We start from the raw sequence: 24,199 nt of genomic DNA on the forward strand, positions 1-24,199 counted from the left end.
CATCCTTCCGTTGCGCTTAACCAGTTACATTAATGTGGGAACAGCAGGGAGTTTGTGTGTGTGTGTGTGTGTGTGTGTGTGTGTGTGTGTGTGTGTGTGTGTGTGTGTGTGTGTGTGTGTGTGTGTGTGGGTGTGTGTGTGTGTGTGTCTGTGTGCGGGTGGGGGGGGGGTAGTGTTTGTATTAAAAAAAAAAAAAATCTTGTATTGTACAAACAATTGTAGTCCAATGCTTTGTAAGTCAAGCCATTGCCAAAACCACAGCAATATGGGGTTATGGCCGGTACTGAAGGGGAAGGGGGAGGTCTGTTGTTGCGACAGGACGGAATGACTGAGAAGCAGATGAAGAAAATAGTACTTTTTCTTTTTTATCCATAGAGCAGTGTGGCCTTCATCAACGCCAGAGCATTGATCTTGATCAGAAATAAAGCGAAACACAAAGAGATAAATGGAATTGTCAAGGGGTATACTGATCTCAAATGGTCGTATTTGACTTTTTTCCACTTCTTCCAAATCCTTATAATTCCTCAAACCCAGGTATGGATCATAGCACCCTGTCACCTCTTTCAGATGGTGCATAGCTGTTAACGGAGGAAGGGAGAACACTAAACTCGAACTACAGGGAATTATTGGGTTTTGAGGTGATTGGGAATTCTGCTTGGCCTCACATCTGTCATAGGATACGCCTTAGCGAGCAACACCTTGTGTCTGGTGCCGCTTGCTGCTGTCGCTTAGGATTTTTTGTGCAAGTTTAATTATGTGTTTAATTCCTTTTTAAAAAGGCCACCTCCTGCGCCTTAAAAGCCACACACATTGGGCTGGCTGACACAGCTTGAGTTAAACGGCGACGCCCCGCTCTCGACCAATGACGCAGAGCCTTCACAGAGAAGCCTTCGCTGTTCACTCCATTAAGGTTTGGCGGTATCCAAACCAAAATGTGCATCATCATTTGCCCTACATTGTGTTTCGTTGACCAATAATATCTCCCTACAGATTTTCACGATTCTGTTAATAGAACAAGGATCCATTGTTTGATTTCGAAAATATTGATTTTGTATTCCTCTCTTAGTCAACGATTTCAATTTTAATAGGATATGACTTTATATTGCTGTAAACCAGCCCTGCAAATCACAGACTGAGACTTTTAAACAACTGCACATTTGACCACTGAATTCCCTACGAGTTAATGAGGACTGAAACCTCAACTATTGTAAAGGGTGGGACTGGCATGTGTTTTGAATCCCCTCTTCAGATATGCTTTGCATATCTGAGCCACCCCCAGGAAAATGAACAGCTAGATGACAATAGCTTTCTGTTTCAGTAGACCATAAGGACCATGTTAAATGTATTTATTGTGTTCCACGCAAACCAGTCGCATTTCATGATTACAACACACAGGTTTACACATTGTTCCTTATTTTTTTTACAGGGAGCCATATACTTTCATCATGAGTAAGAAATGCTAGTGTACCTTCTAATCAGGGAAAACAAAAAACTATCATGTCATCTTAGAAAACGGTATGCACTGTCTTTTCTCGTCTTCGTCATACTCCTAGCACCGTTTGCAACAGAACAAGAACTATTTGTACATATATTTTGTCCAACAGCATAAAGCGCCACTTTCAGTATTAATCAAATAAGTATCACCAAAAGACATCTAGGCAGTGTAAAATTCCAATACTTTGGACCTAGTGCGAATTCAGAGTGCCCGCTCTGAAGTTATTTATCAAGAAGAAATTATTGAATGATTCAAACACCAGTAAAGTGCCATTGTCTCCCAAGAATGTATGTATATACATCTGTGTTAAAACAATCTTTTGCCCCTGTGGTAATAGGCTATCATTGCACAGGTACAATTACAACTCTATTATACACAATTCAGTTGTTTCACTTGGGATATTACATTTTGGGTGTAAAATGATTTGCATAAAAACAATGTGAATAAAGGCTGTAGAATATCGTCTTTCTGGCTGATGACGGCTAAGGCTATAATATAAGGCTTTGTTTTGATAAGAAAATGATTTAGATTCTATGACAAAAACTGAATTTATAGTAATCCATCTTGTAGTCCACCCGATATTGAAGTGACCCTCTACTTCCTTCCTCTTTCGTTGTTGTCCTTACCTTGTTCTACACAGCTTGGGTCCTGAAATCTATGGGAAAAGCTGCATTGAAATTTGAATATGATCCCTTACTTCCATGCTCAACCTCTTGAGTTTACAAGTCTTTCCCTGCAAGAGGAAGCCTGAACCTACAAAGTCAGACAACCAATCACTCTAGACGCGGCAGAGATTGAGATTTCTTAGGTTACATGTCTGCTCTCTGTTTGTCTTACCTTTGGAATCCTCAAAAGATTAACGGATGAATATGGAAGAGAAACCATCATCTTGAGGGTTTCACTGTCTGTATCCAAAACACTTCTCCAAGCCCGGGTCATTCGCAGAAGACTGGAAGACACCTCAGATTTCCAAATGGCCAACATCCATAAAATGATTGTCTCGTCACAAAGTTCCAACAAGATGTTCTTCAACACAACCGTGGATCTGTGTTCTCTTACTAGTTCACTCAGGTTCTTTGTCTTTCTCTGTATTCTGTTGAACACCGTGTACCTAATGTCTTTTGGATCCGGCCCATGCTTGCGTGCTCCTCTTGGTGAGATCTTTAACAGCACACGGTTTACCCGGGAGTCCAACTGGTCCTGGGTTTCCTGGTACTCCGCTGGGCCCAGGAATGCCCTGAATCCCAGGAAGACCTTCCTCCCCCTGGATACCTGAGGGCCCGTTGAGGCCAGGCAAACCATCTTTACCGGGGATCCCCACGTCACCCTGAGCGCCCTTGTCGCCACGGAATGCTGCCTGACCAAAGGAGCCCTTGATGCCTTTTAATCCCGGCACACCTTTCAAACCGCTTGGACCCGGTTCACCCTGGTCTCCCCTGGGACCCACCGAGCCCTTCTCTCCGAGGCTCCCGCGGCCTCCTATGGGCCCCGGATCACCCTTGAGCCCCATCCGCCCTGTCAGACCTTTGAGCCCAGTCTCTCCACGGTTCCCCTTGCTCCCTGGTGGCCCCTGAGGTCCTGTAGAGAGAGAAACATAGAAGAGATGGAGAGTAAGTGATGAGGGGAAAGGCCAAAGGGGAACATTTAACTTCTCAACATCCAGGACCTCTATGCAAAACATGTATTGGACACGTCAAAATCATCGCTGTGACCAGATCTGTATTAGTCCTGCTTAAGCGAAGTCTCTTCCTAGGTGAAAGTCCTTGAGAACTGCAGCCATCTCTCAAGTCAATTTACATTATACGGACAATTTACAACGAGTGATTTACAAAAGAAAAGGGTCTTTTGGGATGTAAGATAAATATATAGCTAGCCTAGCAGAAAGGTGACTACTAGTGGGGAGCGTTTAAAGCTACCTTTGAGTATGGTGAAGTTTTTGATGATCTGCGTGTGGCGCGTGTCCACCAGCTTCATCTCCTCCATCACCATGGTGAGGTTCCTCACTTCCATGAGCACACGCACCCTCAGCATGATGTTCTGTTCCCTCAGCGTCTCCGCAAAGTCCAGCAGCAGCAGCACCGTATAATTCAAGTTCTTCAGAAGAACCGGTTGGGCGTAGAGAGTAGGAAGAAGAAAAGGTAAAGAAGGTAGAGATAGGACAACATTAGGATAAAGAATGTCAGGGCAAAATCGTAATCTTACATTTGAAATATGAATAACTACATTTAATGAAAATACATTTTGTAAGGGGTCTTTAAGGTCTTTTTTTATCTTTAATATATAAGTATTTGTTTTAAGAAAGACATTTGAACACACATATTCCCTTTGTAATGGGTCTTTCAAGTCTTTCTTTATCTTTAAAATCGAAGTATTTGTTTTAAGAAAGACTTTTGAACACACATTCCCTTTAGCACGATTCCCCTTGTTTGAAGACAAGGCAGGTTAGCATGTATCGGTATCATTACTATACCATCTGCATATCATGACAGCATAAGAGCATAAGGACAGCAACCTGCAGATCTTCTGAGTGGCTTCTGAGGCGGCTCTGGCAAGAGGAGCTCTCGATGTTGATGTACTTGTACATGCTCTGGACGTGGCTGACTGTGGCGTTGATGCTGGAGGAGATGGTGACAATCTCCATATCGATGGAGTTAAGGCGTCCATCCAGCGTGGAGAAACGCTCGCCTGTGCGGTTCTCGTAGTACCTGGTGGTTGAAGGAATCATACTTTGAGGCTTCCATAGATTGGGTTTTGATGCACCAGTTTGTCCTGGTCTAGCTCATCTGGGTCCTGTGTGGTCGATTCTTTTCCTGTATAGCTCAGTGGGGTTGTATGCAATTGTCGTTTAGGATGGATATATGCATGGTTCTAACCTGGAATGGTACTGGAGGTCATGCATGTTTTCCTCGTGTTCATCCATGAAGGAGGTCACATTGTCCAGCTGCATCTGCAGGTTCATGACCTGGAGCGAAAGAAACACATACCCATTTTTTTTAATTTCAACATCAACTAACATGACATAACTATTTGACACAAGCAATAATGACAAAATAAGATAACAGAATGTGCTACTTTTTAGAGAGCATTAGGATTGCGCTATCATTCAACATATATTGATCAAATTGCTTATTAGACATCACCTCAAAGCAGATCTGAACAGAGCTTAAAGGTGACATAATAAACCAGCAGGTGTGAGTGTGTCCCTAGGTGGGCTAATCCATCTAGGTAGACACGCCCACTTCTGACGTCAGAAGAGGCAGATTTTCAAAACGGCTTGTACCGGCTAATCACACTCATACCTGGGGGTATAATCTGTCACCTTTTAAAAAAAACCCTGATAAGCACACATGTACCCATCGCATATCGTTCTGCATCGTCTGCAACGCTACAGCGCCGACCGACCCGTCAGCCCTGTCCTACACACACCTGCAGAGTGAGGTCGTGCACCATCTCAGAGGACATGCTGATCCTCTGGTGCGTGGCCACCACGCCGCTCTGGATGCTGCGCACCGTCTGCGTGGTGGCGCTGGCGTTGGACTTAAGGATGGTCAGGGAGCGACTGTAGTTCTGCCAGTCCGTGTTGATCTTCTGGAGGATTAGCGTCTCCTCGTCAGCCCGCCTCTGGAGGGCGTCCATCCACAAGGTGCTAAGAGGGGGGGAAAGCAGCTCAATCAGTGATTCGAGGTTGTGTTCTTGAAGCAGGCTTGCATGGAGGAATTAGCCTTGATCAAAAGCACTGTATGACTTTGATGACGTGTTTGTTTACATGTGATGAAATGCTGAGTGAAATGTTGGGGTTTTAGCTTCTCAAACCCTTGGGGCTTGGGGTTAAAACAGCACACACAAGTTAGAAAGAATCATGATTCCTATTAGCTCTTGCTGTAGAATAGGATTTAGCACTCTTTGACACTAATGTCAAACCGCTGACACACCGCACGGAAAGTGGAGAAAAGAGAGTTCAACCACGATCAAAGAAACGGAAAGGGCTCACTTAGTGACTTCAACATCGTGTTTCCGATTTCGAAATAAATCTTTGAAGTCTGAGTCAAAACACAGGATTTCACTACTAAATCAATTCCCAACAAGTCTGGAGGACAGCTGTGCAATTTTTCCGATAGGAATAGTGGTCTCTTTACTTCATATAAGACTTGCTGTATTTACTGAATGTCTGTCCTTTAGTGAATTCACCAAAAAAAGTATTTCTGAGGCAATGATTTTGGGGGAAATTATTGCCTCAGACAGTGCAGGTTGGAAACTTTTCCAGCAACGGCAGTACCTGTGGACTATTCTGAGCCATGACACATTTGCACCTTATATCCCATCATGTAATTAATGTGCATGTTGTTTTATGAGACACTGTGGTTCTGGAGCAGTGGCCTCTGAATTTATGACCTTGTTGACATCTGCACATTATTTATATAATCTTGTTATCGCTTTCTTAATAATGTAAATAATGTAAGAAACTTAGAAACACTTATTCTGAGCCGAGATATTTGCTGTAGTAATGCCAAGTGGGAACACAACAAGGGCAGATGTGTGAGGCTGTATGTGTGCAGTGAGTGGCTGTGGTATTTGCTAAATTGCAGATGTAATTTAACATTTCTTGGCACTATAAAACTGCATTCCCACATTTGTTAATAAAGTGAATCCAGATCATCCAGAGAGCATTAGAGGTCACAGACCTCGGTTCTAACAATAACCCGGCAACAATCCAAACGGATTTGGGGAACTTAACTTCTTGTTAAGAGGCTTTACGGTGCCAATACCCAAAAGTAGTACCACAAACAAACAACCTGTGACAAACCACAAAGCTCCATAGTCTTTCTCACCTGAGTCCCACGGTGGTGTTGACCTGCTGCACGGTGGCTTTGAGGTCGTACTGGTCCTGGGTCAGCGATTTCATCCGGTCGTCCGTCTCCTCGATCACGTCCTTCCAGCCGTGCAGCTGCTCCACGTATCCCTCCAGCGATTGGTTGAGGAGTCTCACCGATATGGTGTGGTCTCGCATGTCATTGGTCAGTCGGCTGCTGGCGGTCTTCATGGCGGTTTGCGTCTGGAATGCCTGCTCCATTATCTGTAATATGGGGGAAGGGGAATGATCCGTCGACATCAAGAGAAGTCTAACTACGAATGATTATCAATGGAGCTTTTAATTTGAAGGCCCCATTTAAGAAATCGTCAAATGTATGTAGTAGTAATAGTGACCCACGCGGGCCCAGCCATACCTTATTCTGTTCAATGAGAGTTTGCTGGAACTGCTCAAACTCCCGCTTCATGCGGTTGATCTCCTCGTTGGACCCAGCGACGTCCAGGCAGCCAGAGCAGTTGGGCGCAGAGCCCAGATCTGTGTGAGAGATGGAAGGAGAGGTCAGCCCAACATCTCTATCCACTACAACACGGTTGGGGTAGGATAGTGTGTCGAGTTTAAGGGGGGTTTTAAAGGTTTTTGGAGACCAACCCCCATGTGGGCATCCTAGGTGGGTTGCCACCTTTGAGTAAGATGCCTAACCAGTAACTGCGCGTTTATGGAATCTAGCTGGAAACTGTTCAATGGACGTCCTTTGAGATGAAAGCGTCTGCTGAAGACTCAACAGGTAAAAAGTATTCAGGTTGACCTGAGAATCAAAAAAATGTACATTGTCTCTTTGTCATATTTTTACCAACTCAAGATTGGTACAACTTTGAAAGAGACCATGGAGAAGCCTTCCAGATGCCTATGCATCATTAACTATATAGAGATGTAATAGATCCTTTTATTCAACGCAACTTACAGTGAATTCAGATTCATGCCTTTAAGGAGAAGAAAGAGCATCATGGTCAAGGATGCCTTCAGGTGATGCTGCAGACATTGGAACTCTAACCTAGAATTAACTAATGTTGGTTCTAAATGGAGACAGACATTATGAGACTGTTCCATCCTCTTCTTAAAACAAACAAAAGTCTGTTCTGTTATTTTTTATCTTTTCTTCCAGAAACACTCACGCAAACACACACAAAGACACACACACACTCACACACCACCTCCTATCTCACCGTCAATTCCCTGCTGGGCCTTGGCTATCTTCTTGTGGTAGATGGATTCCTCCTCTGACAGACTTGCAACCTTACGGAAAGCTGGAAAATATTTGAAAAGAGAATTTGAACGGTGTTATATTTTCCGAAAAGCAAGGTACAGTTAGATTCTTTTATCCGTAAGAAGTACAGTTTAAACTAGATAAAAAAGACAAAATGATCAAAGTGCAAACAGGAAGTCCTTGATAATTTGAGCAACCAAGCACATCAGGTTCCTATTAGCAAGGGAGAAAACCAAAACATGACATGACGATGTAGCCAGATGGGCCAATTCTGATCTCAAAGGAATTTCCCAAGAGAACCACAACAACTTAGGCCTAAGCATATGTTGTTGTTGTGTTTTAAAGTGAATGATATTATGCATGCATATTGAAAAGTGTCTGCATGTGTTTCAATGTAAAATAATGGGAATTTGGGTAATAATTAAAGCCATTTTGGTTTGCATGGATCAGAATTGACTCTGTATGCATCTACATACATGTTTATATATTTGTGTGTGTGTTTGTGTGTGTGTGTGTGTGTGTGTGTGTGTGTGTGTGTGTGTGTGTGTGTGTGTGTGTGTGTGTGTGTGTGTGTGTGTGTGTGTGTGTGTGTTCCTGTGTGTGAGAAACACATGTTGTGTGTGCGTGTGTGTGTGTGTGTGTGTGTGTGTGTGTGTGTGTTAGGGCTGACCGATAAATCGTATTTTCATCGTCATCGCGATATGAACATGCGCGGTTAACACATCGGAAAAGATGCCTGAAACGCGATGAATAAAAATCATTTTATTTACACGCGCCATGTATTCACACCCAGCATGCGAACATTTGACCTATCAGATGGAGCCCTGGATACATGCGCCATGCATTCACACCATTTGGCCAATCAGATGAAGCAACAGCTAGCCGTCGGCGCCGGCAGCGTCCCCGGGTCCTATGTGTTCCGGAGCCACCCTCAAATTAATTGGTGTTAATTTTGTGGCGACTGCGAGGCTATGTAACACGATGGCGGAGAAAGGAGAGAATAGCGAGGAAAATGTGGTTGACGAAGACCTTGTGGTGAAAAAGAACTGCACTTCTGCAATTTAGAGTTACTTTGGATTCCGTAGCGACGACGTGTTACAAACACAGGTACTGTGTAAAACATGCCGAACAGCTGTGGCAACTTCCAGAGGAAACACAACAAACCTCCATCACCACCTGCAACACAACCATAAAGAACTACACGAACAATTCAAAGCTAGCCAAACCACAAAACCAAAAACGTTGAGTAGCAGCAAATCTAAAACCTTGCAACAGTCCATTTCTCAGTTTTGCGTGCGTGACTCCTTACGAGAAAACATCCAAACGCCACGGAGAAATAACAGAGGCCATAACTCGTTATTTGGCTAAGGACATGACGCCTATAAACACAGTGACCAAAGATGGTTTTGTGAGTCTGATAAGGAAACTGGACCGAAGATACAGCATTCCATCACGCAATTATTTTTCCCAAGTCGCCATTCCAAAAATGTACGAAACATGCAGGAAGACAGTGGAATCGGAACTGGGTCAAATTGAACACTACGCCTGTACCACAGATCTTTGGTCCAGTCGAACGACAGAGCCCTACATCAGCCTCACTGTACACTTCCTGGATCAAGACTTTTAACTGAAAACGCGATGTCTACAGACAGCCTACTTCCCCGGAGAACACACTGGGGAAAACATTGCGTGTGGACTACGTGAGGCTTTGACCAGCTGGAATTTGCGGGAAGAGCAGCTAGCTTGCATCACCACCGACAACGGGTCTAACGTTGTGAAGGCCACCGAACTCAACCACTGGGTCAGACTTCAGTGTTTTGGCCACAGTCTGCATCTTGCCATCGGTAAGTGTAAATTAATACATTTGCTTTACGTGGCATTATTGTTATCTATTGCCGTCTTATTTTGTAATATTATTGTTTTATTATTGTTTTTGTTATTTATTGTTATTATTTTATATTGTTTTTTGTTTTTTGAGAACCTCTGTGTCTATTGTTTTGTAACCTATTGATTTTGAGCTCAAGCCTACAAGTTAAACTACTACTACATGCCACATAATGGTAGTCTGTCTAGTCCCTGAATCATTACTTTGTAATTACTGTAGTTAACTAGTATGTAGTCCCTGAATTATTACTTTGTAATAATTGTAGTTAATTATGCAGTCTCTGAATTATTTCTTTGTAATTATTACAAAATTGTTAGATTTTGCAGTTAGGCTACAATGATTACTGGTAGGTTTTAATATTTTTTTCATGTGTTTTCCTGTCTTTCCAGAAAATGCTGTTAAAGATGACAGCCGCATTGCCCGTGCTGCTGGGCTTTGTAAAAAATTGGTGGGACATTTCTCCCACAGCTGGAAGCAGAAGATGGCACTGAAAGAAGCACAACAGGAGCACAACCTCCCAGAGCACTCACTCATCACAGAATGCCCAACTAGGTGGGGCTCGAGGCAAAAGATGATGGAGAGGATCTTGGAGCAGCGGCAAGCCATATCTAATGTCCTCTCGGCAGACCGAAAAACACGGCATCTGGTTCCCTCCTGGCAGGACCTGGATGTACTGGAGTCTGTAAACCTGGCATTACACCCTTTGCAAGTATTTACTGATGCTCTTTCCGGGGAAAGCTATGTGAGTGTTTCATATGTGAAACCAGTCCTTCATCTCTTGAATACATCAGTTCTTGCAAAAAAGGAAGATGACACCAATTTAACCAAGACCATTAAAGTGAAAATCCTGGATTACATGAATACAAAGTATGATGACCCAGCAACACAAGAACTTCTGGACACTGCATCCTTCATGGACCCCAGGTTCAAGGTCAGCTACATCAGCAGCGAAAAATTCAGCTATTCAGCACATCAGGGAATGTGGTAACATGTCAACGTGCATGTTTGAAACCCAGCAAAGTCAACATGCTGGTTTTCTTGGCCAAGAACTTGCCCTAAAGAATAACTTGCCATAAGGGGTAGATTTTTTTTTCCTGATTGTATCTTGATTTAGTTATTTCAATTTTCCCCCGCATACTATAGATCCTTGCACCTTGTTGGGCGGAGTCGAGGGCCTTGATGATTGTAATGGGAGACATTAGTTATTTTAAATTGCCATGCCCATGTTTAATTTATATTTATTTAATTATTTAAGTTGTTTTCCCCCAGATATTTTTTTATTTCAAGAGTTCAATGTTTTTGTTCAGTTTAGAAGAAAATATTTTAAATAGAGCAGGGGAAATTAAACTTCGTTGGGTGTTCATGTTGTGCACTTTGTTCAATAAAAGTTAAATAAAATAATTTATTTCATTTCTTTATTCAGTGGGCATAGGCTATTCAATGTTTGGGGTCTATGTTAGCAGTGTACCTATTATAGCAGAAAGACAGGAAATGTATAGCTAATATGCACACTTCAATATTTGTTTATTTATCGCAAGTCATATCTCATCGCAATATTGAACAATGGTATCGCACATCGCAGATTTTCCTCATATCGTGCAGGCCTAGTGTGTGTGTGTGTGTGTGTGTGTGTGTGTGTGTGTGTGTGTGTGTGTGTGTGTGTGTGTGCGCGTGTGTGTATGTGTGTGTGTGTGTGTGTGAGAGAGAGAGAGAGAGAGAGAGAGGGAGAGAGAGGGAGATAGAGAGTGTTTGAGTCAATACTTGGGAAGAATAGCAGGATAATTGTGTTTCCATTGTACTTCCTTACTGTGCATACCTCCTGTAGAAGTACATTAGCTCTCTTTGGCACTGATGATAACCATCCCTACCCCAGCCTAGGCCAGGTTTATTATACTCTTCTCTTAGTCATACTCAAATCAAAAACAAATCAAAAGCTGACCGAGAGCAAAAGTTTCCCCTAAAAGGCGTGTCTTCTAAATTGAAGTATTTATGAACGTCATAGTAATTTGAAATGAACTTGATAAAAATCTTTTTGCCTTTATTTGAACATTTCTGTTTTCTCCGTTAGTTTCACAAAACTGTCAGTTGAGTCCATGGTGTGGTCTGTTAAGTTCTGGGGATTGTTTACTTCGATGGGCTGGTATGGTAGGGTTGAGCTCTGTTTCAGCTTAAAAACACATTAGTCCTTAGTATGACAGTATACATGATTGTTCGCCTGTCTTTGCACAACCGCACAAAAACATCAAGGTTAATGTGTATATTTGTTTATGTATGTTTCCATAGGGTCGCCTGTCTTTGCCTGTATGCTAAGCATGTGTGTATTGTGTAGTGTGTTGGACATGCAGTGTAGACCTGCACTGTTTTTACGAAATTCACCATTCCAGAGCTGTCCTCTGAGGTTCCCTATAGGCAGCCATAGAGGGAGGGATTGACTGTTTCTAACAGCCAGTCAGAGTGGAAATAGATGTGAAAAGAAGCTGTTCCCACCAAACCGTACCAACATATAATAAACAGTATTGTGACACACCTGTCTACTATTTCAACAGTTTAAATGATTGCTAAACAATAACTAGTATCATGTTTCAAAAACAGGATGGATGTGATTTCCATTGTTATTTCCAGCTGCACTTCATGAAGTTGGGGTTGAAAACATTTTTCTCAAATTCCCAAATACGTTGTGCCATCTTTTGTCTTTTTCCTGTGTGGGTTTCGCCTAATGCCTACCATATGTCTTTTTAAAGCCAAAGAGGACCCCAGCTATAACTGGTGCACACCTTGACACCTCTTCTCGTGTTATACATAGAAGTGAATCACCCCTGGCTCCCACTATGACATGGAAGATGGACTCACCCAGAGAGGCTAAAATCGCCACGGCGATGATGAGGAGTGCAATAATTCCGTACAGAACTTTGACCGCCAACTGGAGGGAATGTGTCTGCTGGCACTTAACACATCCGCCCCGGCTACGACCTAAAAGGGATCATTAGAATAATAATAATAGTAATGATTATTACAATATATCGAAAATTAAACATCATCATGGCACATGTTGCGTTATACGCTAATATAACCACAGTGTATGCATAGCGTTAGCCTTAAGCCCGGAGTCGGTAGTTCCCACAATGCCAATCTGCTATCCTTGCATATAGCATTTCACGGCTGTGAAAACGATATCCATGGCGCTCACTCACCCTTCCAACATTAATATCCTTTCCTACCAGACGCAGAGCAGACACGCAAAGATCTCTATATTCATAAAGATTTTCTGCATTGATATTGAATCATTGGATTATTAATATGGTTAGTTCATTGTATTTCACTTTCAGAAAACTGGGTGTGCACGTATATATATAACCGAGTATAAACCTGTTTATTTAACTTATATACACACCCAATTGCCATATGTGTTTCCAGCTCCTATTCATCAATGAAATGGATGCATGTGATTCACTTTGGAGACACTGGACCTGGTGGTGCTATCGGATTACATAGGGGCCAGATATGCACTTGGACACTCTTATACACTGCGTTGTTCCCACCAGGAGTCGTAACGTCAGGGGCCTGCCATGGCTGAGCTATGCAGCCTGTCTTGGATTGAGAACGGGTGGGGGTGCTGACTGTGGAACAATGCTGCTCTGGCAGAGTGCCACAGCAGATGTTGAACTCGCGTCGTTGCTAAGCAGTCACGGCGGTTGAGGCGCAGAGAGAGATGCATGTAGGGGAACGCACACACACACACGCACACACAAACACACACATACACACACACATACATTCACTCACACACACTCACAAACACACACGGACATGTAAACACACACACATGGTGTCACACACACACAAAGACATTTGTGTGTGTGTGTGTGTGTGTGTGTGTGTGTGTGTGTGTGTGAAATTCACCTCGAAACGGAGGCATCTCCTCTTCTTCTCCAGTGAGATCCTCCTCTGAAAGACAAGATGTCAAATAAACATAAATCTTAAGCTTTTCTTTCTAATAGCATTGCAGTCCTATCATCGTGAGAATTGAAGGTTGTTATATTTTCTATTTTCATCATTAACACATTAATGCTTTTCTTTTCTATTCAAGTGTTTAAACCATATTAATCTACTGCAGTTATATTAAAGAACAAATGTGCTTGATTGTTACCTTTAAAGAGTTGGTTCTCATAGCCACCGTAGTTTTCTGTCAGAGAGAGAGGGGGGGGGGGGGGGGTCAGTGATTTGAAAGCTGAAACTACTGCTTTTTTGTTTGTTTGTATGTTTATCAGTTATTTGTTGGCTTACTCGGTCAGCCCTATAAGGAGCCTTCACAAGTCCTCACACACCACACCACACAGTCCAACACGACACAGCATGGTAGCAACGCAATGCAACATCACACGACACAACACATCTTGCCTCTGTTTAGGCATACACTAGCTGAAAGGAGACTTAAACGACGAGCGCAGCTCTGAGATCATACTTGACTGTCATTTTGTAGAAAAACGATTAAGTGTGACTTGAAGAAATGGTGACTAATCGACCATTCACCGTTGTTATCGAGTTTTATAGTGGTCCCATAGGGGAACACAATCGGACAGCTGTGGTTAGCTTTGTGCGCTGTGTGTGTTTGTGTGTATGCATGCGTGTGTGTGTGTACTTGTGTACGTGCAGCGCTTGTGTACGCGGGGCTTGTGTGTGTGTGTGTGTGTGTGTCCACGCAAATTGTGTTGAAGGTTACCGGAAGCTGGTTTCTGGGCAATTTTGCAGTGTTTAAGTTGTGTGGATGGCTGTTTAAAAGTGTGCATAATATCATCCTATGGAGGAGTTTATCACCAGGCTTAACCAGATGTGGTCCGGGAGAGAGAGAGACTTCTCCTTGCCAAGTTGCATACCATTATCAGCTTTGCAGTGACTGTATGAGTTTCAATCAAATCGCAACTGTTAGTTGTTATGTTTTTATCTTTTCGAGACCTTTTTCTTGCCATAGAAAATAACCACAGAGTCCTGTTGGAACTGTCTTACCTGATTTGTTTCTGATCGAACGGGAACAAAATAGTTCCAACTACCTCGGGGTACTTGTTACACAACTCAATGCAGAAAAAACATTGCCTCTGTCCATGTGAATGCTACCTTTCCTCCACAGATGACAACTGATTGCTGGTTGCTTACCAATGACCCTTGGCTGACACCGTATCTTATAAAATTGCTCTCTCAGATACAATCTCTTCTTTGATTCAAGCCTGTGGTTGTGTGTTAATCTCAACGGGAAAGGCTCAATCTCACAATTGTGAGGGTAACCACAGAAGTAATGGGATGGGGGCATTTTGATTTCTTCCCTGAAACCACTGTAAACATTCCCTAATGCCATTTATGTAATTCAAAACAAGAAGTCACTGGGCCAAAAAGTCTATGAGATTCATGTCATCGCAGAGTAAACACCAGAAGACCAGAGTTGTAACGCTTGCTATGATGCCCAGTGAAACATGAAGCAATGGGTTCTGGTTTTAAACATCGAAAGTATATATGGCAATGTGAATAATTGTTTTGTGTTGTTGCTATTCCCTAACATGTTGATAAAATGGGTTAGATGGGTTAGATATTTTAGGGAGGCTTTGCTTTATTTTTCTGTCATCATATGTATACCAAGCCAAATATATGTAAGGAAGCGCTAGCCCCATGCTTCGGGCTAAGAGCCTTTTGCTGATTTCATTTAAATGTATATGTTGTATAAGTAGAGAAGAGAAATTCCACAAATTTCAGCCTTGAATCCGTTTTCGGTGCTTATTTTTTCATGAAGAGAGGAAATGGATGAGAAGATGGAAGTGACTTATTTGATTCAGCAGAGCAAATGTAACAGATGTGAACATATGATCTTTCCTGAAATAGCGCATAATAAAGGCTGGAGTTTTGTTAAAATAATTTTAAACATAATCATGATGTTCTAGGGATAGGTCTCACAAGGATGTCCACTCAGGTTTCCTCATGCATGCATTTACAGCGACCCCACCTATTTAAACAGTGGCACCCCTCCTCTGTTCTTCCACTGATCTGAGTTTTTCTTGGGTCTTGGTTTTGCATATGGTATGGCTTCATTTGCGGCGCTCCCACTCAGTTATATATAATATATCTTGTCAGTTATTTTTATTATAGCTGCAGGGTTGGACTTCCAAGAAGTAAGCCCTAGCCCCTACTGAAATAATCACTATACACTATTCTTTTAATTATGGGTCTCACTCGTGCACACCTCGAATTGCTGTGATTGTCATGGCATCTTATGCTTTGACCGAGTTTCACTTTAAAATATGTGTATCATAGTGTGCACCAAGGTGTGGAACGTGGCGAAAAAATGACAAGTCATTTTGCAAGCTATTAGTGAGTGAAATTCTCTGTGAGAATATCTGTTTCGAATTCCCTAATTTAGACTTAAGCAATTAGATTTTAAAACCATTCCCGGCTAATACCTGCAAGAGGATGTTCGTTTTAGTTTTGCTCCTTTGCTCATTTCTGGTCGCTCTCTCGCTTTTTTGAACTCATGTATCTTCCGAGCAGTAGCTCTAACTTATTTACTGTATATGTTTCACCCACATTCTTTGGAATTTGTTGCAATCCGACTCTGTTTGACCACGTCTGGGTGCAGTATATGGTTGGATGAAAGGTTTGTAATGGGCTTGTGGTGGAAGCTGTTTGTTGTCGGAGGATTATACGCACCACAGTTCAGTGTTCTGGAAGATTAGATCTAACAAAAACCAAGTCATGTACAATTTTCTAAATGAAGCATAGACTGTATATTTGTGTTGGCATTTGACCAGCATCAGAATGAAGCGGGGAGGGAGGGAGAGAGTCAGAGTCTGAGACAGAGATGGAGACAGAGAGAAAATGCACTCATAAACAGCCAATCTGATCCCCCAATTAAATCCATTGTGAAAGCACCAACCTCTTCAACCTATTGGCTTTCTCCTTTGGCATAAACATTCAAACTACCATTTTGTTGCCGTAATTTGTTTCACAATGAGTAGCAGTAGAGAAACAATGCAGATGCCAAATTAATGGATGTTTTTGGAAATTAGATCAGAGTGTGGACTTTCATTTGGTAATTCAATGTTTATCTTGGAAATTGAGAAAGCCTGATTGGGGTTTTCCTTCACTTCCGACGGCAGTTCTTGTAATAACACAGGGCTCGGTTTACTTCTAAAACAAACAGGGAATAGGTTTCTTCCTTTTCTTCAGACTGTGGACTGTCTTGTGTGACACTGTCAAGAATACAAGTCAAAATAACCCATCGTTAAGAGTTAGAAATTGCAGTAAAACTCGACTTTCACCTGGTCTTGGGGGGAAAAGTGCATCATTGCTTTATTGCCTTGCATGACACGTGGATTTCAGATTTAAGTAATGTAGACTACTGAGTTCTAGAAAAGAAACACTGTTGTCAGATCTTTAAATATGTGATGTTTTTTTAGTGTCCGGCCAGTGTCTTTTCATCAAATGCTATCCACACAGGTGCCTTACCAAGGAAACCGAGTTCATTGAATCAAAATAAAATAACATTTTCAAGACTAAGTTCCTTCAGTGGGAAAGAAGAATCTGGGCAGAAAATGCAAGTCACGCGGACAACTTAATGCACAACCAGTTTTGGATGATTGGTTGCATCACATTAAAGCTATCTATTTTTAATAGAAAGCTTTACATGCCCTGACGCTGAACATGCCCTAGTTGAGATTTTAAAGTGACAGGTACTCCGCACCTCCAAACCAAAGTTAGGAGGAAGGAAAACATTGACAGCCAGGCAGAAGTGTTGTAATATCATGGTGCCATTGAGCTGTCATGGTATTACAGCAGCATAGAAGTTTGGTAATATCATGGTGCCATTGAGCAGCCATGGTTGTGCTTGCAGGCTGTTGGAATCAGCCAAGAATAAGCCTTTGCAATGCTTCCAAAATCTCTATTAAGGAATAGAAGTACACATTGGATATTACCTAATGTTTACTCCATATTCGCCCAAAGACCAGCCGGGTATGTCGGGACAAGACAAAACACACTGGAACTTTTTTTGAGCTTGTTTGTGTGTGTATGTGTGTGAGTGTTCATGCTTGTGTGTGTTTTTTTATGTGTCATTACGTATACATGCTTGTGTGTGTGTGTGTGTGTGTGTGCGCGTGGTTGCATGTGTGTGTGCATTTGTGTGTGTGTGTGTGTGCCTGCGTGTGCGTGCATGATTGGCTACATAGACGTCTACTCCAGATGTTGTACAGTGGGCCAGCCAGCCCACCTATCCAAACATGAGCACCGCTCAAGCACAGTTGCAGCTAGGGCAGAACACACCGGGCTGGGGCAGCAGTAAAGTTACTGGTTATTACAGTATTCTCTCCACTCTAAACATATGAGATTGGCTGTAACCTGTTCCATGGGTTACACCTGACTGGGCAAGTGTTGACAATCACTGAATGGTGTTTGCTGCTTGGCTTCTTTGTTGATAATTAAGGTTTTTCTTACTCTTTGGGTGTGTGGGGGTAGGGATATGGTTTGGGGGGGGGGGGGGGGGGGGGGGGGGGGGGGGGGGGGGGGGGGGGGTCATAACATGTGAATTGGAACTGTTATTGAGGGCTTTACAAATACACTGTACTTGACTTGACCAGAAACATAAATATCATGAAGGAAGGGCAACAAACATGTTCTGTGACATGGTCTATGACACAAACCGTGTATGCATCTAGATATCGAGCCTTTTATATATCCTGTTGCCCCATCCTAAGAGTAATTCAAATGAAGGGACAGAACAATAGTTATTGGCTGAATGTATCCCTCATACTATTCCTTACAAATTAAATTTAGTTAACTCCAAACATCCACACTAATACACTTTCAGCCTTCATGAAAAGTATTTGGCACCATGTTGGACATTTTTTAAACAAGCTCACGTTCCACCATAAACATCGAGATTCATTTCAAACCACAAAAACTCAAAAAGATGCTTCAACGCTGTTCTCCCATTCACTGCTAACCTGGGCTCGAGTTAATCACGCCTTACTCGAAAAACCTACTTAGACAAACCCGACCTTAAGTGAAAACAGAGTTCAGCAATTACGGGCCTTTGAGCTGGAGATCAGAGTTTAAGTTCTTGACCGCGACTCGCAATAAAACCTAATCTGGATTTCCCCGGACCTCTGTCAACATCCCCCTGGATCAGATCGATCAGACCGTCCGGCCGGAATGCTGTGGTCTGCCCCTTCGCATTAAAACGGTAAACGTGTGGAATGTGTTAAGTCCCAAGTCCATACTTTGTCGGCGCTTTCGGGGAGAAGCAGTTACAAGGGAATGTCCTTTTATTGTGGTTCTGGGGCAGTGAAACCGGAGATGTTCAGTGGCACGGTTTCATAAATTCTGCGCGGGTTTCTTGGGGCCTAAACAGCGCCGGGCAGACTGGTGGAGAGACAGAGAAGCCGAGCCGGTTGGGGTTTACAGCTCCGTGAGACCTAAGGGCGTGTTCGCCGGTCTCAAACGCTTAGTGTTTACTCTGGAACTCACGTGGGTTTTTGTTGAAAGAGGAGCTAGTTGGATGAAGAAAAAAAACGATTTAGCGCCAGTGTTTGCCATCTCACGATAGCATGGACTTCACCGTCCAGGCAAAAGTGCAGAGGTAGAAATGTGCGATGGTGTGAGTCACACAAGGTTACTTTCTTAAGGTGTGTGTGTGGGTGTGGCTACGTGCACTCGCGTGCATGTGTTGAACATTTTATCTGTCGCTCTCAATTTCTCAATTGGTTTTCATCAAATTACACACGCACGCACGCACACACGCACGCACGCACACACACACACACACAAATACCCACACCCGCACACACAAATTAACATACACAGACAGACACAAACATACACACACACACACAAAAACAGAGACCACATTAACTGCTATCATCAGCGGCGTTATCATCAATGAGCGCACATAAACAAAGTTTACGTTAGCTGACCCAGTGCCATGTGTGTGTTGGTCTCCGCTGGGGCCGTTTCACTAAATATGTCAACACATTCTACCACCTTCCGGAGCATATGGGCCGCGTGCTTCAATCGTCCAGGTTGCCTCCCCCGTTCACACTCCTTAGACCACCCCCGTTTCCTCTCCATGTTTCTCTGTAGGCTGCTCTCTCTTCATCGCCCCCCCCCCCCCCCACACAGACACACACATACACACACACATACCGCCATATCGTACACTGTATGGCCATGTTCTTTATTTGTTTTGCAGTCTCATTCGTATTTTCTATCTCTCCCTCTCTGTCTCACACACACACACGCACACACGCACACACACACACACACACACACACACACACACACACACACACACACACACACACACACACACGCACACACGCACACACACACACACACACACACACACACACACATCTGGGTCGCTGGCAGCTCATGTTTCGTGCCATGTTGTGAATCAGCACAAATGGAAGATGTTGTTCTTTCACACACACAACCCTTTAAAGTGGGAACGGGCAGAAGAAGAAAATAACTACGACCGCCACAAACCCCCTGGATGTCTGGCACCCTGCCGGGCCCCTCAGAGCTACACACACAAACACCCACACCCACCCACACACACACACACACGCACGCACACACATAACACACAGACTAAAGCTGACTGGGTTCTGGTTTGGCATCCAAGAGCAACACTCCTGCACTTTCTTCAGGCTCCTGTGGCTTCAGCCAGGCTTTTAGAAAAGTACCTGTCTGCACTTTTGGTGGCCCCTCACACACAAGTGCAATGGCCCACATTCTGTGTTCACATGCAGAAGGCCAACGTGTTCACGCTCCCTTAGCATCCAACAAAAATAATCATCAACATTAATTATTTTCTTCTTTTTGAGGAGCCTCTCACCGCTATGATCTCATTTGTAGTTCAACAACAAACTTCTCAACGACGAACCCAGCAACCACAACATCAAAAAGTGTTACCTTTCATTGTGCCTGCTTCTTGTCCACGCTGCCGTATCCACCTGAACTCCGGTCAGCTGATGAAAGCTGGCTGTTGGCGGTGGTGGTGGCGGACTCTCTCTCACTGTCCAATAGGAACACGTGTGCAGCACAGGAGAGTCACCAGTGTCACTACTCCTCAGAACCAGCTCCCACCATAGGCTTGCTCGTTTCCCCGGTATGGAGACAATGATCCAGGGAGAGAGAGGGGGAGAGAGCCGATGAGGAAGAAGAAGAAGAATGCTTTATCGTGGAATGAGAGGAGCGCCACGCTCGACCAGATGAGCTCTCTGACCGATGGCTGCCCTACACTCACCTCCCCCCACCACCACCACCACCACCAACACCCCCACCGCCTCCCCTCAACAACACACACACCCCCTTTCTCCTCCTGGACTTTTAGGGAAGCGGTGCTCTCGTCATAGGCGACATGTACATATGATATCCGTGCAGTCGGTTGACGGCGTCGGGTCCACCTGGTCGGAATTCTGCTGATGCGGAAAAAAACGTTTTCTGGGGGGGTTTTGCTCTCCTGAAGCTACAGATGGTTGGTAGATTGCTGCATGAGGCTCCCACCCTGTAGTTCACTGTTTTCTCTGCTGCTCCCTGTGTCCTGAGTTAAGTCTTTAGTAAGTGTGTGTCGGCTGTGTGTGTCTGTGTGTCTCTGAGTCTCTTGCGTTTCAACACATCCACGCTTTCCCCTGCAGAGGTCGAGGAAACCAAAACCCCTGGACTGAAGGGGAAAAAACCCACATGTGGCGCAGGAGTCAGCAAGAGTGGGACGAGAGAGAGAGGGACGAGAGAGAGAGAGAGGGACGGAGAGAGAGAGGGAGGGAAGGAGAGAGAGAGAGAGAGGGACGGAGAGAGAGAGAGAGAGAGAAGGAGGGAGGGAAGGAGGGATGGAAAGAGAGAGAGAGAGAGAGGGAGGGAAGTAGAGAGAGAGAGAGAGAGAGGGAAGGAGAGAGCGAGAGGGACGGAAAGAGAGAGAGAAAGGGACGGAGAGAGAGAGAGAGAGGGACGGAGAGAGAGAGAGGGACGGAAAGAGAGAGAGGGAGAGAGAGAGAGGGAGGAAAGGAGGGAGAGAGAGAGAGAGACGGAGAGAGAGAGAGAGGGAGGGAAGGAGAGAGAGAGAGAGAGAGAGAGAGAGAGGGAAGGAGAGAGCGAGAGGGACGGAAAGAGAGAGAGAGGGACGGAGAGAGAGAGAGAGGGAGGGAAGGAGAGAGAGAGAGGGACGGAAAGAGAGAGAGGGAGAGAGAGAGAGAGAGGGACGGAGAGAGAGAGGGACGAAGAGAGAGAGAGAGAGGGACAGAGTGAGAGAGGGAGAGAGAGAGAGGGAGAGAGTGGGATGGAGAGAGAGAGACGGAGAGAGAGAGAGAGAGAGAGAGGGACGGAGAGAGAGGGACAGAGAGAGAGGGACGGAGAGAGAGAGAGGGACGAAGAGAGAGGGAGAGAGAGAGGGAGGGAGAGAGAGAGAGACGGAGAGAGAGAGAGAGAGGGATGGAGAGAGAGAGAGACAGAGAGAGAGAGGGGGACGGAGAGAGAGAGAGAGAGAGGGACGGAGGGAGAGAGAGGGATGGAGAGAGAGAGACGGAGAGAGAGAGGGATGGAGAGAGAGAGAGAGGGACAAAGAGAGAGAGAGGGACGGAGAGAGAGAGAGGGATGGAGAGAGAGGGACAAAGAGAGAGAGAGGGACGGAGAGAGTATTTGTTGGAAAGAGAAAGAAGGAGAGAGAGCAAAGAGGGAGAGAGAGAGAGAGAGAGATGGAGGAGACAAAGAAATAATGAAAAGAGGGAGTGGCAAAAGGCAGAGGAGGCGAACAGAAAAAAAGACATGAGAGAGAGCCAGAGGGAAGGAGGGAGGGAGCAGGGAGGGAGTGTCCATGTGTTTTGTTTAAAACTTGGTTTTTGTGGCCGAGGCTAATGGCTAACAAATGTTTGAACGAAGGCAACGGAGCACCTTGAATATCTGTGTCCTTGGCGGTGGGAGACAGGGAATAGTTTGTGTGCACCAGTGTGTGCGTGTGTGTGTGTGTGCGTGTGTGTGTGTGCATGACTTCATGCCTGCTTGTGTCTTTGACATCATGTTGATCTTACTTATTAGGTGTATTCACCTAATGAGGACCAAACATTGGTGAGAAAGTGCTGTGTGAAAGGTTTTCCTTCCGCTTGTATAGTTTCTTGGATGTCAAATATGCCAATTGGATTCCCGTTGTCCCTGAAATGTAACAATAAACACTGAAAGTCAACCCATGCTCATTGTCTGCATTCAAATTCTCTGTCAAATGTTAAATGCCTTTGTACATTAAAAGATTACTGTTTGTGTCTGCAAACACAAACAAACACACACAGGAGTTTACAAATAGACACACACACTTGCTGCAGGCATAACATAAAACCCAAACTATAAGAACACTGAAATAGTAAAACAATAGCTTTGTTACTGTCATCTATGCTCTATCAACCATTGTTCCTGTTTTGACAATTAAGCACCAATTTTAGCTTCTGCAAATCATTTTTTGGTTTGAGTGAGTGTGTGCATGTGCTGTGTGTGTGCACATGCAAATGCAACACACGCACACACACACACACACACACACACACACATACACACACACACCACACACACACACACACACACAAGCATACAATTTCAATTATGTTCAATCACATGCTAGCAGTGATTGAGTGATGTTGGAAAAAAAATCAACCACAAAACGAAAGCACGCCGTGCCCCATGTGGGTCCACCTGTTAAAATCTATTCAAAGCCCCATTGCTCTTTGTTTCACAGTTAAGTTTGCAAAACATATGGTTGCGTGTGTGCATTGGCCTGTGTGTGGGACACTTTTTGAACAGATCCCATACAGTCCTGTTATCCAAGGGGTAAAAACAAGGACACGAAGGACAAGAAATGTGTTATTTTTCCAGGAACATCTTCTGAACCGTGAATGTGTTTCTCTTCCTCTGAAGTACATTCCAGCTCCAGCTTCCAGATCCAGATTCCAGTTTCCTGACCTGGCCTGAAGAAGTGCAGTCTGGTATTTGAAGTGAAGTAGGATCCAATTGCGACAAGCAGAATTATAAACTGAAAGAAAAAATGACGCTTTAAGCTAAACAGCATTCTGTTTATGAATTATTAGTGTTATCATAGTGTTCATACCTTGTTTGATACTTCTACAAACTGAGAGTCAGTCGAAGTAGCTTTGTCATATTTTGAATGTCATGATTGCTTGGTTTTTTATGTTGACATGTTCTGGAAAGTGCAAAGTTGCGGCCACTAGAGGACACTAAGGGCATCGCCGCATGTTGTTATGTTAAAGAATTCTAAAACTACAAAAATAACATGTACTGCTACATAATAATGTGTTGTATGTAGGTATATAAAACTGCTTATATAGCTTCTTTTTCACCTATGACATGTGTAGCTGCTTTTGCTCTCAGAATGCCAGGACCTTAATAGGAATGTCCTTGCCTTATATATCTTACAACGTTATTAAATAACCGTAAAGTTACACTTTCGGATTTAGAGCGACACAAAGCGGGCGATGGTGGACGTGTAGGCCTAAAATATAACAAAAATGGTTGTACGTGGAAAAGTGCCATGCGTCAGGGCATGTTAAACACGTTATGATATTATTAAACAAGATGTTATCGATGCCACCTTGTGGTCACATTCTGGTGTTACACGTGTCGTCTTGACAGTCGTCACACACACAAACAAACACAACCACACACACACACACACACCACACACACACACACACACACACACACACACAA

General features: G+C 43.8%; 2 protein-coding genes across 2 annotated transcripts in view; one reads left to right on the forward strand and one right to left on the reverse strand.

Annotated features, from left to right (window-relative positions):
• Window positions 1-1,331: 1,331 nt before the first annotated feature.
• On the reverse strand, window positions 1,332-20,736 carry scara3 (scavenger receptor class A, member 3). Its single transcript, XM_079753940.1, has 12 exons — window positions 20,405-20,736; window positions 13,602-13,637; window positions 13,355-13,399; window positions 12,305-12,424; window positions 7,529-7,609; window positions 6,721-6,839; window positions 6,325-6,569; window positions 4,922-5,141; window positions 4,369-4,457; window positions 4,008-4,200; window positions 3,412-3,589; window positions 1,332-3,073 (listed from the first exon to the last, which is right to left on the reverse strand). Exons 1-12 carry the CDS (start codon window positions 20,409-20,411, stop codon window positions 2,607-2,609), a joined length of 1,800 nt encoding a protein of 599 aa, XP_079610066.1. The 5' UTR covers window positions 20,412-20,736; the 3' UTR covers window positions 1,332-2,606.
• Window positions 20,737-21,783: 1,047 nt separating this feature from the next.
• Window positions 21,784-24,199, forward strand: part of LOC307087541 (uncharacterized protein) — a gene marked incomplete at both ends in the record, with an annotated part of 5,686 nt that continues 3,270 nt past the window's right edge. The window contains 2 exons of the mRNA XM_079753147.1: window positions 21,784-21,828; window positions 22,045-22,122. Of these exons, the coding sequence (XP_079609273.1) occupies window positions 21,784-21,828; window positions 22,045-22,122 (123 nt within the window). The remainder of the gene's footprint in view (window positions 21,829-22,044; window positions 22,123-24,199) is intronic.

This window comes from Pollachius pollachius (assembly GCF_949987615.1).
Source record: "Pollachius pollachius genome assembly, chromosome: 16".
Classification (NCBI taxonomy): Eukaryota; Metazoa; Chordata; class Actinopteri; order Gadiformes; family Gadidae; genus Pollachius; species Pollachius pollachius.